Genomic DNA, 16,658 nt, shown 5'->3' on the forward strand with positions numbered 1-16,658 from the left:
GATTATTCAGTATTTATCTTTTTGTGTTTGGCTTATTACAGTCACCATAATGTCCCCAAGTTCATCCATGTTGTTACAAATGACAGGATTTTCTTATTTGGGGGAGCTGAATAGCATTTTATTCTCTCTATATATCATTTTTTTTGTCCATTCATCTATCAATGGACACTTAGGTCTGATCAACTATTTTCTTTTAGGAGAACCATATATCTAAGTTGTTATGAGGAGAATTTTATTTGATGTCTTCCAAAGAGCTACCCACTGAAGCAACTGCAAAACTTTGTGCTATAATTTTACACTTTGTTTTCAAAGCTGTAGCAGTTATTGCTACTTCCCCCCACCTGAGGGGAGCTGAGGAGACCCATGGTTGTCTTCATAGATATGCATGAATTAGACACTGTACATGCAGTTCTTCTGTTACTTTCTAATGCTCCCCAAAGCTGTGTCTCATTTTGAAAATCATCTATGTTGAAGACAACACATGCATTCTGTTTCTGCCAATTCTACCTTGGTAACAACCTTCCTTCCCCACCATGGTCCTTGAGCTTGCTCTCCTGAGCTTTCTTCTCTTACACCACAGGGTTCAAGTTTCTTTATTTTCCTTTTTTTTCAGCTAAGACGCCTACACTCAGAGTCTGCCTGACTTTCCAAATGATGTCCCTCAGCACCATACTTTCAGTATTAGTCATAGAAAACCAAATGGTGGGTAGGTGTACAAGGCTGTGAGGAAGCGAAGGGAATAGTTTTTCTGAAAAGTCTCCTCACCCTGGGAGACCTGGGTGGCCTCACCACAAAATTGGATTCTCAGATTAGTATTTGACAGTAGAAAAGCATAATCCTTCCCACTGCCTCATCCTTCGGAGAAACAGTGATAGTGGTGATGGCTGCCTGGCTGCCAGTTCAAAAACAGCATGTGGATGGGGCTTACAGTGGCACCCGCCGTGTCCGCATGACGCCACACTGGGTGGAGGTTAGGGGCCCCATGAGGCTTCCATGGTAGCAAAAGCAGTGAGTCAACCCATCATCACTTCTTGCTTGTGGTATTTTTGGTTTTCTGTTCTAATTGACTGATTCTTGCAATCTCACTATCATCTTTTATTGTGAAATAAGAATCCAGTAAAACTAATTCCAGTTTCAAGAGTCATAGAAAATGCACATATATACAAACACTCACATACATGTGTGTGTATATAGATAGATATAGATATATATCATCTCTAGGTACCAGACTCCCAGAGAATATAGTTTTCTCTTTGACCTCCCTCTTTCCCAAACTAAAAAGTAGACAGAGAAGCAAATAAAATTTGTTGGCATATCATCCATTTGAAATTATCTGGGCAAATTTCTGCTCCATCTGAATGACCTTCCTCTTCTGTGCAGTGGTGTCTTGGAGGTATTAAGGTTAACAAGTCGATGTTTTTAATGGCAGCTATGACAGCACTGGCCCTCTCCGATTCTGCTGCTAGTCACGCTTTAACTTTTGATTAGTTAGAATACAGACTAAGACTGTTGTCTTAACCATAGGATGCTGAAAAGTCATTAGTTCCTTTGTTCTGAACAATTTTAAAACCTCATTAAAACATTTATGTTTTTCTATGAAACCAAATATTTCTATAATATTGAATAGAGCATAGAGGTCATATTTACTGTGCTGCTCATTTACTCATCCTAGAAAACATTAGACTTCCTGCACTGGTTTCATAATATCAAGAGCAAACCTGAACGCTGTCACAAATGAGCAAAATCCTTACTAAGTGCCAGCTGTCTGTCCGTCATCAAGACCCAGAAGTGGTACTTAATGTTGATTGGCAATTTTATACAAAAGCCATCCCATATCACCAGCTATTTTATTTTATTTTTTGTAATTGAATATGAAAATGGAACAATCTAAATAAACGTCAATATACTTTATTTATACATAATGTATTGAAATGAAACTTTGTACATATCTTCTATATAACTTTTAATAACTTTGTTGCTATGATAACCTGTATAGCAGTTTAGCATGCTTGAAAACATGAGTTTATTCATGACCAGTTTTAACAATGTATTAAGTTCTAAAGATGTAGAGATGAGGTGTTGACTTCATAAAAAGTGCCCTGGAAACAAAGACTACTCTCAGAGTTACAGGAAAGCTGCCTCATTACAAAGATTTTAATTTTATGATTTAAAACAGTTTGGTAGAATTCTTAAATCTCTTGGTAATCAGCTAAAATTCCTTTTATGGGCTTCTTTTTCTAAATCTGATATATTAAAATTTTTTCCCAAATTAAAATTTCAAGGACTCTTAAAGTCCCAGCAATTTTGTTTCATAGACCTTGAGACTGATCTGATGCTAGTTGGCGCACTGATAACAGTTTTTCAGTCTTCCACAAAGTATGTGAACTCTGCTTGCCAGATATGCAAATGAATTGTGTAGGGTCCTTAGTTAATAAGCAGCAATGTGATATCCTTTTTTTACATAATTATTTCTTGTCCAAGAAAACTTACTCGATCTCCTGGAGGTCCCATTGGTCCTGGCGGGCCAGGTAGTCCTGGGGTTCCCTACATGAAAAGAAAAAAACAAGTGGAACACTGTAACATACTTCCTGCATGGGAAAAGATACTTGTTCTTTCCCCAAAACATTGTTTTCTTTAAACAAAGAAAGTTCATGGGGCTCTAAAAAGAAACAGAAAACCAGAAGCAAGCACAGTGTCAGTCATATTGTAGATACTTAGTCATCAAGCAGATACCAAAACAAGCAAAAACTTGAAGATTAAGACCAGAGTATGAAATGGAAATAATGTGAAGGACACAGCCAGGCTTCTGCTTTGCTGCTTAGCCTTGGTTCACCTTCTGAGGCACCACAAAGGCAGCTTTTCAATTAATACTTGACAAGTGAAAGAAAAGGGAACTTCAAGAAACAACTCACTGTTCGGCCTGGAAGTCCTGGCTCTCCAGCATCACCCTTCATCCCTTGGCGACCCTGGAGAAAGCAGTGGGAAAACAGTTCCCAGGCGTTTTACAGAGATTAAGTGAAAAGGGAAGACATGAGTCATCTCTGAAATCTCCATCACTTCATAAATCCAATGTAAGAATATTTTTGAAGGGAGATGAATAAATCATTTTTGTATTGATGCTCCCTCTTTAAACCAAAAATGCCATATTATAATTACCACTTACAATATTAAGGGATAATTTTATATAATTATGGGATAATATACCTACTTTAAAAGAACATCATTCAACATAAAAGATTTTTGTAGAAATAAAATTTGAAGGGAGAAAGCTATTTTGCATTTAATATATTTAATTTGGTACTAATTTTAATAGGTATTCAATAAAATGTTCTAAGTAAATAACATAATTTGGTATTTATAATTATATGCTTAAAGACACTTGTTACAAAGGCAAACCTGAATTAATTAAACCTGAGCTCTGACTGGTATGGCTTGCTGGGTTGAGTGTTGCTCCATGGACTGAAATGTTACCCATATGATTTCCAGTCAGGGCACATGCCTGGGTTGCAGGCCAGGTCCCCAACTGGGGGCATGGGAGAGGCAACCGATCAATGTTAATCTTGCACATCAATATTTCTCTCCCTCTTTTTCCCTCCCTTCCCCTCTCTAAAAATAAATAAATAAATCTTTAATGAAAACCGATAAACTTAACAGTAATGGTTTAAAAAAAGGTAAGAGTCCCTAAAACTTTCCTTTGAGCATAAGAAGCTAAAGGTATTATAGATACAATTCTTGAGCAAGAAAGGCCTGTTCCTTTACATGTTTCATCCTTAGCTGTATCTGATGTAATTTTTTTAATGCCAAAAAAGTTATCTGTCCTTTTAAAAGGGAGTTTAGACTTAAATTTAAGTACTATGCAATGATTATATCCTTATTCATATATTGTATGTTTTATCTAAAGATATATAAAAAAATAACTTTTAAGGTTTATAAACAACATATGAGCCTTAAAAGATAAAATATTTTTATAACTTCAAATTAGCATTTGGAACAAAAGGTAAACATTTTATTTTAAAAATTTTAAAGAAGTAATAACCTAGGTAAATAACACAAGCTTGCCTTGAGGTTATAAGTATTAGAGAAGAACTCCAGGACTACCCCAGATTGAAAGCAATTTCAAAGCTTTCAGGATGTTGAAGGATATATTTATTATTTATTTTAAAATTTTTTACAGGTCAAATAAATAGCAGTAACTTTTTCTATACAATTATAGATAATTATATACACTATTGAGACATCTGAAATCATAGTCATTGTAGGAAGTTATCTCAATGACTAACTTTGTTGAGTTCTCTGAGAAAACAGTAGAATTTGGCAAAATAGAGTTAAAAACGTTTCAGTTAAACTCAATGTTAATCTACTACCCTCATTTAATACAGAAAGCCTTTGTGCTTACTTGTTCTCCTGGAATAGAGAGTCCGTTCGGTCCCTGGGGCCCTGGAGGACCCTGGGGCCCTGGAGGACCTGTATCACCACGAGGGCCAGGGGGCCCCTAAAATACACAAGAAAGAAACAACCACAGTCATGTCATGCTCATCCAGTGCTAACAGCCGGTCAGAAACTTGCCTTCATAACTCTAGGACACCAATCATATCATTCTTCATATAAGAACAATTGGGAAATGGAATAAATTTACAACACTTAAATTTCCAAAAGTTCTATTAGAAGTAGATTTTTTGAAGAAGTAAAATATATTGAATATAATATTCAGATATCTATATTCATATATCCATGAGATGAAAATTCAAATGCTATTGGAGTTAACTTATTTTAAGCTAGTCCTGATTTCTCTTAGACTTGGGTTTATTTCTGGAACACAGATATGAATAAAGCAAGGAAAAAACAGATACCCACTGCGTAGATACTCTACGTTGGAGCTCCTTTGCAATGTGTGCAGGTAAAAAAGGCACAAACTTGGAGTCAAGACAGACCTGGGTTAGCATCCCAGCCTCATCCTTTCCTAACTGGGTTAACATATCATTAGTGATATCATGACAAAAGCTACACATAATCTTCATAATATATCCCCTCTAAAAAGCTTGAGCTGTTTTATGGAAACCCCGTGTGAAATTGGTAAATGCATGTGTGCTGCTCAGCTCTTTCTCTGAAATGGGAAAAACAGCAGCAGAACTGTTCTCAGCCCTCTCCAGCTCTCTAGTGGGACTCTGTTCCCTGCGGGGTCCTCTATTGATGGTCCGGTCACCTCCTCTGCTTCCCCATGTTGCAGCAGAGCCCATAGGTTCTTCTGCAGATCCCTGTGTGCAATTCCTACAGCAGTGAGATGCCCTGTACCTTTCTTTCCCTGATTCATCATTTTCACATCCAGAGACAAGACAGAGGTAACGATATTGCCTAAGGCACACTAAATATGAACTAACTTGCTCAAGGTATTATCCCCCCTTAGCAGAAATTTGAACAACCAAACTTCAACATATAGATGAAAATTTAAATTCACTTTAAGATATACTTACAATTGCCCCATTGATACCTCTTTCACCTCTGGGACCTTTAGCACCAGGTCCTCCCTAAAATACATAGTAAGAGCACATTTTAGGGTGAATGTAAGGAAAGTAGAAACAAGTTGACACATAAAAATTGTTTCAAGGAGCAGTACATTCTCCAATCAATACATCTGCAGCTACTGCACTTACAAAACACTGAAGTATTTGGTTGGCCAAAAAGCCAACTTAATTTTTTCCATAAAATAACAGATGTATTTTTTTTTTCACTTTTTACCAATAACTTTATTGATTTGGATATTTTGAGTATCTCGGCTGTCTCCTGTGTGATATAATATCGATTTTCCCCATTAATGTCTCAATTTGATTGCTATCAACTTCAACTCATCTTCCCAACCGCAGAGCATCGTTCAGTGAGAAATCACCAGCACGAACTTCACAAACCACTTTTGACACGTTTGATCAGTCACAACACCATCTCCATACACACTGCACAGATCTTTTTTTCTGTTTCAGTTGCATTTTTACCTTTTTTGAAATAATAAAGCATAAATGCCAAAAATGTTGCATATTTTCTTTCATCTTCAATATTAAAATGGCTACACAAAAATTCATCAATTTTGATGTTTTTTTTAAATGTACACTGATACGACAGCTGTCATGATACAATCTAACAAAATTGTTTCAAAAGACATTAAAGATAATTAAGTGCTACTAGAACCATCTTACAGAAAAATAAAAAAATTTGGCCAACCCAATAAATACTTTATATCATAGAAATATGTGGAGAAAGGGAATTTCAAAACTTGGTACAGCATAAGTATCTCATTTGTACATTCTGAAATTTTCTTAATTGTTAACAAATCTTGAAGGTTGTTTGAAAATTTGAGGTTTACTGGAAAAAGTAAGCATTACTTAAATACAATGAAGAGAAAAATCGGCTTTGGAGTTATATGACTGCATTCTTCAGGGAAAATAATATGCAAAAAGAAAAGTATCTTGAAACTCTCAGAATCTCGGAATACGTAGTTTAGTAACAGGGATTCAGAGACCACTGAACAAAGAAGAAATAAATGTGATAGTGATAGCCAATAATGTTATCTTACAATAAGAGGAAAAATCTCTACTTCTGAAAAACACCTAAGTCACATTGGGATATGATTTTATGATTATAAATATAAATCAGATAAATCACTATTAAAAGAAATTATGGTAATACTAGTGACATTTTGATTCTGTACATGCAGAGCTGCTTTGTAATTAACCTAAAATTAATTTACAATCTTTGCTATAACCCAAGTATAGTAAAATTGGGTGTTCTGAGAATCTCCGAGCTATTCCTATGTTAACTAATTATTTTTTTAAAAGGAGCCAATGGGGCTTGGAGGTTTCACTACCATTTCACAAAACCAGCCCAGGTCAGATGTTGCATTGACTAGATCAAAGAGTTCCACATTGATTAATGAGTTATATCACTGAAATCTTCAATGTTTTGCCTTCCACTTTCTTGGTCTCCCCTCCCTGCATGAATAGATCTAGTCACATTCTTCTCATGCAAGTTATTCTAAACCCCAATACATTCACCCAGAGTTTGTGATACCATCACATATGTAACATCTTCATATGTTATTCTCATGAGATGTCTGTTACATAAGGTACATACATCCTTGTTCTAAACAAGGTTTTTCTAGGGTCAGCCACTCAACCGTGGGTCCATAACATATATATGAGAAGCTTTCAGGAGATTGAAGGAATTTTCATAATCATGTGATTACAGATAGAAATCCAGATTCACATCTTTAAGAGAAAAACTCTTAAACACTAAGTCATTATCATTCATTCCTGTGTGTCTAGAGAACCACTCAAATTTTCTTCTTGACTTACTCCATTTCAGATTTCAAAACATAGCACAAAAGTGGTCTGCAATATGGTTTGCTCTGTTCCAGAAAACATGGATGGCTAGAAGCATTTTATGCAAAAGAATGATTACTTTCCCTGGCTGGTGTGGCTCAGTGGATTGAGTACCGGCCTGCAAACCAAAGGTTACTGGTTCAATTTCCACTCAGGGCACATGCATATGCCTGGGTTGTGGGCCATGTCCCCAATTGGGGATGTGCAAGAGGCAACCACACACTGATGTTCCTCTCCCTTTCTTTCTCCGTCCCTTTCCCTCCTTCTAAAAATAAATAAATAAATAATCTTTTAAACAAAAAGAATGATCACTTCAAAGCTTTAACAGGAAAAACTAGGACTATTTCGGTCTTACAGCAGGGCCTGGTGGTCCGGGAGGTCCAATGCTGTCCTGTGTACATGTGCAAGCATTTGGAAGAGAGGGACATTTTGCTTCATCTCTCTGAAATTTTGAAAAGAACAGTTACCTATGAATTGAGGGTAAAAATGATTTCCCATCCCCCACCTTCATTAATCCTATTTACACAACTTGTTGAAATAATTTTTAGTTACCATTACAAACAGTCTTATGTTGAATCTTGCTTTGCTTCTTTATGTCTTTATTTTATATTTTACCTTGGAAACCTCACATAACAAAGAAATATTTACAAAACCACCATTGGGACCCCTGATAATTTAATCCAATTTTCTCTAATCTGGTGTTAGAGAAATGCTGAGTATCTCAGATATCAATGACCATTTCATTTAGATCAAAATCTACCATCCTCCCTGTGGCCTACAAGGCCCTACATGCCCTGCAAACCAGCAGCCACCATCTGGGCCATCACGCTGCCTACACTTTCCCCCCTCCCATTCACTCTGCTCCAGCCCCACTGTTCTAATTCATATTTCTTAGGCATTTAGGGCACATTGTGACCTTAGGGCCGTTGCATTTACAGTTCTCTCTGTCTCTTTCTCCATTATCCACATGGTTTGCTCCCTCACTCCAGTCAGGTCTCTGCTTAAGTCTCACCTTATCACTGAAAGCTGGTGGTACTTACCTGATTATGTATCCCTTTACCCTAATTATTTTTTTCAATCTAGGATTGTTTATAACATAGTCTGTAACTACTTGTTAATTCTCCCCACCCCCTCCTTTCACTAGAATATTCACTTTTCATTGCTGTAACCCTAGCACATAGAATAGTGGCAGGCTTGTAAGTGCTCAAAAAATATTTGTTGAATAAACAATGTACACTCATCCTATGGATGTATGCAGTTTATTGCTTGCCAAATTCTTCAAATCCATCATCACCATTCAACTTTTTAACTATTACCACTTACACAGATACTATGGAAATGAACCATCATCTCAAAAATAAATATAGTTAGTCACAAACTTCAGCTATCCAGAGGGCTGATGACTTATTCTGTAAAATGCTGAGATTTTACAAATAATAAGAGGGATTTACAATCAGTGGGTGTAACAAACATGCTGACTCAGTAGGACTTTTTTAACTATGTGTAACCATTCTGGAAGAATTTCCAGATGTGTTTATACATTCCTGGCTTCCAAGGTTGGGTCACTGGCCTGACCTCTGGTAGCTCATTAGCATGCGCATAATGCGTGCATCCTGAATTGAAAGTTGTTGAGTGCTGAGTGCTACTGCTACTTCCTCTCCCAGACCATCTGCATCCACATCCCTTACTCCTGGGGACTATTAAAACTGCAACAGATTTCCATTCCATTTTACTTACCTTAGAGGGAATGTCACAGCATCTGTCTCTACTGGTCCACACCGGACTGCAGACGATATCAAAATTCTGGATTTGGAACTGCAAACAACCAACAGCAACATCAGCTAAAGATGCATGAGAAACATTTTATATTAACGTTTCCACATTTTAACCTTTGCCAACTTCTCACATAAACTGTCTCAAGGGTGCAAGCCCTTGAGAGCAATGTGATCCTTACTTCATAAGGAAAGAACATAAAAACCTATGCTTAAGAGAAAGACATAGTAAAGTAATGCACATGTGAAATTCCCACTTCTGATTCACTTCCTTGGCTAAAATGAAATGTTTGAAGTTTTTTTTTTTTTTTCAGTGAGCATTTATTTCTTTATTTAATTAAGAATTTATTTCAGCCCTGGCTGCTCTGGCTCAGTGGATTGAACATCAGTCTGTGAACCAAGTGTCGCTAGTTCGATTCCCAGTCAGGGCACATGACTAGGTTGCAAGTCAGGTCCCCAGTTGGGGGCGCATGAGAGGCAACCGCACATTGATGTTTCTCTCCCTCTCTTTCTCTTTTCCCCTCTCTCTAAAAACAGATAAATAAAATAAAAAATAAATAAAATAAACTTGTTAAAAAAAAACTTCTCTTTAAAAAAAATTTATTTCATTAAAATTTGCAAACAACAGACATTTAAATCAACTTTTGAGTCTATCCTTGTAGAAAAGTATAATTTCAAAAGCCATTCCGCATTTATTCTAAAACTAATGCTCTTCTTTTCATAAATTCTTACCTAGGGGCTAATAATTTTTATGATTACCCTCAGCTTAACTATTTCAGCATAATACAGTCCTCCCTTGGTATTCACAGAGGGATTGATTCCAGGAGCTCATCCAAACCCCAACCCCAAGGACACCAAAATCCAAAGACACTCAAGTAATTTACATAAAATGAACTAGTATATATGTATAACCTATACACATCCTCCAGTATACTTTAAATCATCTCTTGGTTATTTATAACACTTAATACAATGTAAATTCTATGTAAATAATTATTATACTGTATTGCTTAGGGATCAGCTTTTAGGAATTTTTTTATTATTTTCAATCCTCAGTTGAATCCACAGATATATAATCCACCGACACAAACGGCCAAATGTATATGCTTTCTTGCTACATTTATTCCTTAATCCTGACATAGTAGTTTTATTTAAATATCAAATCTAATATTCAATAAAATATCTGAATTTTAATCAGAATTATATTAAACTTGCACTTGTTGTACTACATTGTGGAATAAAAATTTCACTTTTGAACCTAGGAGAAGAAAATTCTGTCTATAGAAGAGAGCTAAATTAAATAAATATGATTAAAATAATAGAAGCCAAAGAGAGTAGACTTGTTCTTAGAATGGTGTTATTACTGACTGACATTTAACATGCACTTAATTAGCCTGGTAGAGTGAAAACCTCAAGTTTTAAATTTTGTTACTAGATAAAACTGCAAATAGGGTTGTTATGCTCCTGCCTCAAAAATGAGACAGTGAAACTTGTGAGGAATGCGGTCAGTTGGCTGCTCTACTACATTGATCTTCCCTCTGAGACAAACGAGGACTCCTCTGCAAGAAAGCACAGGCTCTCATGATGGTCACAGCCAATGTCCACAAATATGAATGTCCTGACTGTACAAATTTGTATTAACAATTACTCTCTTTGAAGAACAAAAAATGAGTTAGTTTAGATTTCACTGATTATCCTGGCAGCGATTTGTGATGTTCTCTCCAATTTGATCCTGTTTCAAGATTACTACATGATGTTCTCTGTTGCCTTGACATCTTATTTTGTTTTTAGGAATAAAGCACATTATTATATTCTTTCAGTAGCGTATTTTCTGAATGCAACTTCTCCAAAGTTTCAATCTGAACAAGAAATTTAACAATTTAAAACTCATTGAGAAAAAAATTCACTTGTTACTTTTAAAATGCCATTTCAATCTTAACACAAGGTACCAAGAAAAATAAAAATGTGTTACTTACTGTGGCTGATTTCCTCTCCCCTTTAAGTAGTTTTCCAAGAATTTCATAACCATCAGTTGTGATATTTCCAGCTTCCTTGATGTCTTTTTCTATAATTTCATAGCAGTCGATGTAAATCTTAACACTTTTTGAGGTCACTACAATATGAATCTAAAAAAATCATGTTTCCATTATAAATTTTCTACCACCGAAAAATTGGCTGACTTCTTCATATTTCAGATGCCAGGTTTAAAAATATGTTCTTTAAGCAATTTTCATCCCAAATAAAGAGTCTTAGACTAAAAATCTAAGACCAGGTTGCAATGCCATGTCGTTTATTAACATCAGATCAAATGACCCACTTAACCTCTCTAGGTCTCAGTTTCCTTCATTCACATATGCATGCATAATTTATTTTCCCACCAAGTACTCTTACTGAGATAACCAAAGCTAATGTAGTAGATGAGATGACTCTGTAAGCTATAAGGAATTATTCACATAAAAGTTAATAAATCAGTAATATTATATTCAGCACAAAAGAACCTCAATTGTCTTCCACTGACTTTGCTAAATTGAATTTTTAATTTATTTCCTAATCTCAGTCATAAAGAACTTGCACACCATATAAATTCCCAACATAGAACTAGCATATATATCTTCTATAAAGATTCAGCTCTGGAAATCAATAGACTCAAGATTCAATTTCCTTAGAAGTAAAGAATCTTATGCCGATTTATTTTTTTGTTTGATATCAAGGATACTCAGAATCTTAAGAAATCGATTAGTAGAGATAACTAATAAAACATTGGTATTTCAACAAAGTAAAAAATGGTTGCAGGTAATCTTTGAGTTTATAGTTATGCTGATCATTTCTACTTAATCACAGCACAAATATTCGAGTAAGCACTTAGTGATTATTTTGAAAAGTTTGGCTCCAAGTTCAAAAGAACAGAAATTACCTTAAATGCTTTTAGTTAATAAGCATAATATTCTCTAGAGATTATTTTTAAACAGTAAGTTCTTTTCCCACAGAGAAGTACCACCAAAGCACCCATTTAGTGCATCTGTAAATGGTAAATATTAATTGCATTTTGCTTTATATAAAAGTAATACATAGCTTACTAAAAATAAAGAAACTTTATATGCCCACAGCACAATCATCTAATATTGAACTCAAAAATACCATGATACAGGCATTCCCAAGACATGCATTACCTAATAAGAACTAAAGCTTATATGTTGGCTCTTGCATGAACAATCTCAGTGGCAAATATTACAAAATACTTGAAAAATTATAGTATACGGAAACGTTATTTCAAATACAAAATTTTTAATTTGTAACAAAACTATTCCAAATACACTGCTCATCAATGTCAGCCATACTAAGCACATGCTAAAAATATATTTTGCTACAATCTCTTCCATATTGCATTTTAAACACATGCATAATTATAATTCAGAGTGGGGTCTTCATCTGCATATCATTGTCTTAAGTACTTATGGACTATTTCCCAACTGGGAAACATTATTGGTCACAGACCAGCAGAAAGAAATGGGAATACTCTTGCCAACTCCTCTCCTGTCCCAAGCTCTGCCATTTCTAAAACTTTATTTTTCATATAGTCCTCTTTTTCCTCATATTACAAATTTCTCTCTTGGAACTATGTCATCTGTTACAATAGAATGGAGACACAAAAAACTTCAAGAGAATTTTCAAGAAGCAATAGCAGTCTGCCATTCTCTACCTAAACTCTTTTAACCTGTCCCCTCTTTCCCAAGAGCCTCCTGCATGCCATTTCATTCCTTTCCTGCAATTGGAGTACTACTCATTATCCCAAGGACTGAAGGGTTTCAGTTTCTGGATTAGATGGAAAATGAAAGAGGAGGATTTGACTCCTTGAATCAGTAAAGAACGTAAAAAGCTAATGGTGCTTGAACTTGGTACTTGAATTGATAGAATTAATTAGAGTAGATTAAAAGAATGGGATAAAGGCATAGAAGAGAAAAAAAAGAGTATAGTGAAAAAGCAGAGGAGGACCTAATAAAAGAAACATATTACAGAAAAAGGCAGAGAATTTGAGGAGAGAATGAAGCTTATGAGAAGAAAAACCTAATAATACAAATACCTTTCTATAAAGACAAAGAAAGGATTGCCAAAAAATTTTTTTATCTTGATTTGCAATCACTGAATGTCACTATAGATCTCAGCAAAATACTGCCCCCTTTTTTTCTCAAGTATTATGAAGCATTCAATGAAAGTTTGAAATAAAAAATAATAATAAATGGCTACCAGTTGGCTAACAGAAAATTAAATTTCTAAATCTTCACTGGGTATGGAAGAAAAAATAAAATAGTCCTTTTTAGCAAGTTACTCAAATGTAAGTTTAATAGGTGTATCAATGAGCCAAAAAGGTTCATAAGAACTTTGCCAGATTCAACATCTATTATTGGATAAAGGGTAGTTGAAGCTAGTAATATTTGTCAAACTAGAATTTTCTTTCCCATTGAGACATTTATTTTACTGCACTTCATCATGAAAGTCAATAAATAATATTAAGTGGATATGCCATTATACTCAAAGATTGTTATTTTTCTTCATTGTATTTTGCTTCTCACTGATGTGCAAATTATGATGCTTCTTTGAGTTCCGTGAGAAGAATCCCTTTGCCATCCTTACTAAGAATCTAATTCATGAGTAAGAAAAACATTCTGAAAGGAAACCAAATTCTCAAGAATAGAATCAGCAAGAAATATAGCTAAATCTACTCAAATACAAAAAAGTTTCGATTTTCATTTGAGCATAGGAATGAACTGGAAATATTTGTCTTCTAAGCATGGGACTAATTTTCCGAGTGCCATACTAGAAAAATTTTAGACCACTAGTGGACCCAGGAATATTCCTCCTGCTAACTTGTTGGATGAAGAAATACTATTAAAAAGTACATTCCTAACAAAGATTTTTCTTTTCCTTTCTAATATTCCAGACTTTGGTGCTCTTATTTGCCAATTACCCAACCTTTAAAAACATTTTAGAAAGTCTCTTTTGTCCTTGGAAATTGACATACAAAAAATTAATTAAGATCAACAAAAATAAACAATCCCCTAAGAATGCATCCTAGAACTTTAATAAGATATTTTAAAGAATTCATAAGTGTGTTCATGTAAAAATTAATCACATAAACATTTATCTTTATTATTTTGGTGGGTAATAATAACTTTTAGGTTGGTATGTCTATAACTTCACACCAAATAGAAGCAAGCAGAAGCAGCTCCATAAAATAATAATTCTATCAATTAAAATATAATCAAAAAGCTTTGGAAATAAAATGATGTAATGGTTCACAATAAAGTGGTAGATAGAAAAAAATAGGCATTCTTCTTATATTTGAAAAGATATTAGCATAAGATTTTTTAAAAGATATAGCTATATTTCTACCAATTTAACATGGAATTTTAATAAAATAAATTAATTTAAAATTTTAAGCCATATTCTTTTTTTTCTATAAGTAACTAAATCATATTTTTACCTTATGAAAACTTCCATAAAATAATGCCTTCACTTCTTCTGTATCAAATGTAACAGTCTGCACCTCACCTCTTGTATCCTTGTTAAAGAATGATAATGTCTTGCTAGAAGCTGTAATCAACACATAATTGTTACTAAATCACATGCATCGTATACTTTATATTGAAAGTATTAACAGATCATACTTTTTGGTAAGGTGTCTAAAAATTTCAATACTTTTAGTTGAAATAAAACATAATTAGAACATTTACTAATATATTTGTACATCTTTAAACATAAAAGCATATGACAAGTAATAAACAAGTACACAGAGTAGGGCAAAAGTAGGTTTACAGTTGTTCAGATAGAAAATAATACAATAATTAATAAATAATAATACAGGAATAAACTGTTCTGCATACTCAAATGGTAAACCTACTATTGACCCATCCTGTATATTTAAAAGGTTCTTAAAAAGAAAACATAATCAACAATATGTGTGTATGTGCCTTCAAGTAAGATAAAAATCCTTACGATCTGCAATCACTCCAACTTGTGGTTTGTGGTCTCTATCTGTGATTTGCCAAATGGCGAAAGGGTCATTGGGAGTTTCTGGAAGAAGTCTGAACAATAATATAATCGTGTATGAAGGAGGGAGTCCATTTGGGTGTAAATCTCTGTTGGATAAAATAAATAAATTAATTAATAAGTATTTCTCATCAGAAATAGAGGCTATTTTAAATCTTTGGACAAGGCTCTCATTTTGGATAGTCTTATGAGTCATTTATCATAATCTGGCTACTTATTAGGAGAAAAATTTAGGAAAGACATCAAAAGAACAAGCACCAAAGGTCCATTATGTTAGTAATAGATTATTTGTAATCTGATAAGGTCACAAGTCTGGGTAATTGCCAAATAGTCTTTTATCCTAATAACTAATTTTTTTTCTAGACACATAAACAATTATAAAATTACATAATAATTTTAGAATGATAAACATTCTACCTATGAATGTAATTTTAAGAGAATTAATCTCACTTAATATATTTAATTTCCAGTGTCAGGGGTATAAGATCATAAGGTAACTTAAGGTTTTAATTTCTCCCTCACTTTCTCTAATAGTTTTTACACTTCCAAATTTTAAGAGAATGTAATTTTAAGAGAATTAATCTCACTTAATATATTTAATTTCCAGTGTCAGGGGTATAAGATCATAAGGTAACTTAAGGTTTTAATTTCTCCCTCACTTTCTCTAATAGTTTTTACACTTCCAAATTTTTCCCTTGAAGTGAAATAAATCAAATAATTTCCAGAAGCTCACTTGTTCACAAAAATAAAACCAGTAATAAATGTTAGGGTCATGTACATGTGCAAACATTTAGTGGTGATAAAGGGATATAATTCAGTTAAAAGGAAATGTTTCTTTGCTCTAAGACCATTAGACAAAAAAGAAAAAAAAATGTGGTTCCATGTGTCCTTCCAGAGTTGAGTCAACCATTATGCAGGAGGAATCATTGAAGCAAAATTGATAGTTTTCTGTCTGAGACCATTTAATAACACTTTATTTCTGAAGGTAGGAAAAAGGCCTGGATCATCAACTCTTAGAAGAGAAACTATTCTGTGAATTTTTACAGAGGGCACAGAACGTTTCTTGAGGTTTCAAGTCCTTGTACCACACTACTGATGCTTTTGGAATATAAGCCTTCCTTGCTTCTTAAAACATATGTTCTGGGCAAGCTGACATAATGGCTTCGGTGTGTTCAAAAACCTATTATCTTCATAGTATCTCATGTTAAAAATAATATCTTCTCCATATTAATTTATGTCTAACCTTGCCCATTTTTCTTCTTTTCTCTCAGTTAATGAGTCTTCATGAAAAAAAATAACTGAATTGCACTCATGCTTCTTTCAGCCACGAGTGCTGAATCTTGAAAGGATAGCAGGCCGTCATTAGTTAAAATGTACGTATCATTTCCAGATGTGACTAAGAGGTAAATATAGGTATTAAGGTTCACTGTAAAACCTAAAACTGTGAACCTGCGTGGCTGAACATCAA

General features: G+C 34.2%; 1 protein-coding gene across 1 annotated transcript in view; it reads right to left on the reverse strand.

Annotated features, from left to right (window-relative positions):
* Window positions 1–16,658, reverse strand: part of COL12A1 (collagen type XII alpha 1 chain) — a 118,239-nt gene that overhangs the window by 13,924 nt on the left and 87,657 nt on the right. The window contains exons 50-58 of the mRNA XM_090282670.1: window positions 15,137–15,279; window positions 14,625–14,734; window positions 11,119–11,268; window positions 9,108–9,185; window positions 7,726–7,812; window positions 5,472–5,525; window positions 4,397–4,492; window positions 2,913–2,966; window positions 2,491–2,544 (exon numbers count right to left, since the gene is read on the reverse strand). Coding sequence (XP_090138796.1) covers window positions 2,491–2,544; window positions 2,913–2,966; window positions 4,397–4,492; window positions 5,472–5,525; window positions 7,726–7,812; window positions 9,108–9,185; window positions 11,119–11,268; window positions 14,625–14,734; window positions 15,137–15,279 — 826 coding nt within the window. The remainder of the gene's footprint in view (window positions 1–2,490; window positions 2,545–2,912; window positions 2,967–4,396; window positions 4,493–5,471; window positions 5,526–7,725; window positions 7,813–9,107; window positions 9,186–11,118; window positions 11,269–14,624; window positions 14,735–15,136; window positions 15,280–16,658) is intronic.

The sequence above is a fragment of the Furipterus horrens genome, unplaced genomic scaffold (genome assembly GCF_987537825.1).
Source record: "Furipterus horrens unplaced genomic scaffold, mFurHor1.1.pri manual_scaffold_6, whole genome shotgun sequence".
Classification (NCBI taxonomy): Eukaryota; Metazoa; Chordata; class Mammalia; order Chiroptera; family Furipteridae; genus Furipterus; species Furipterus horrens.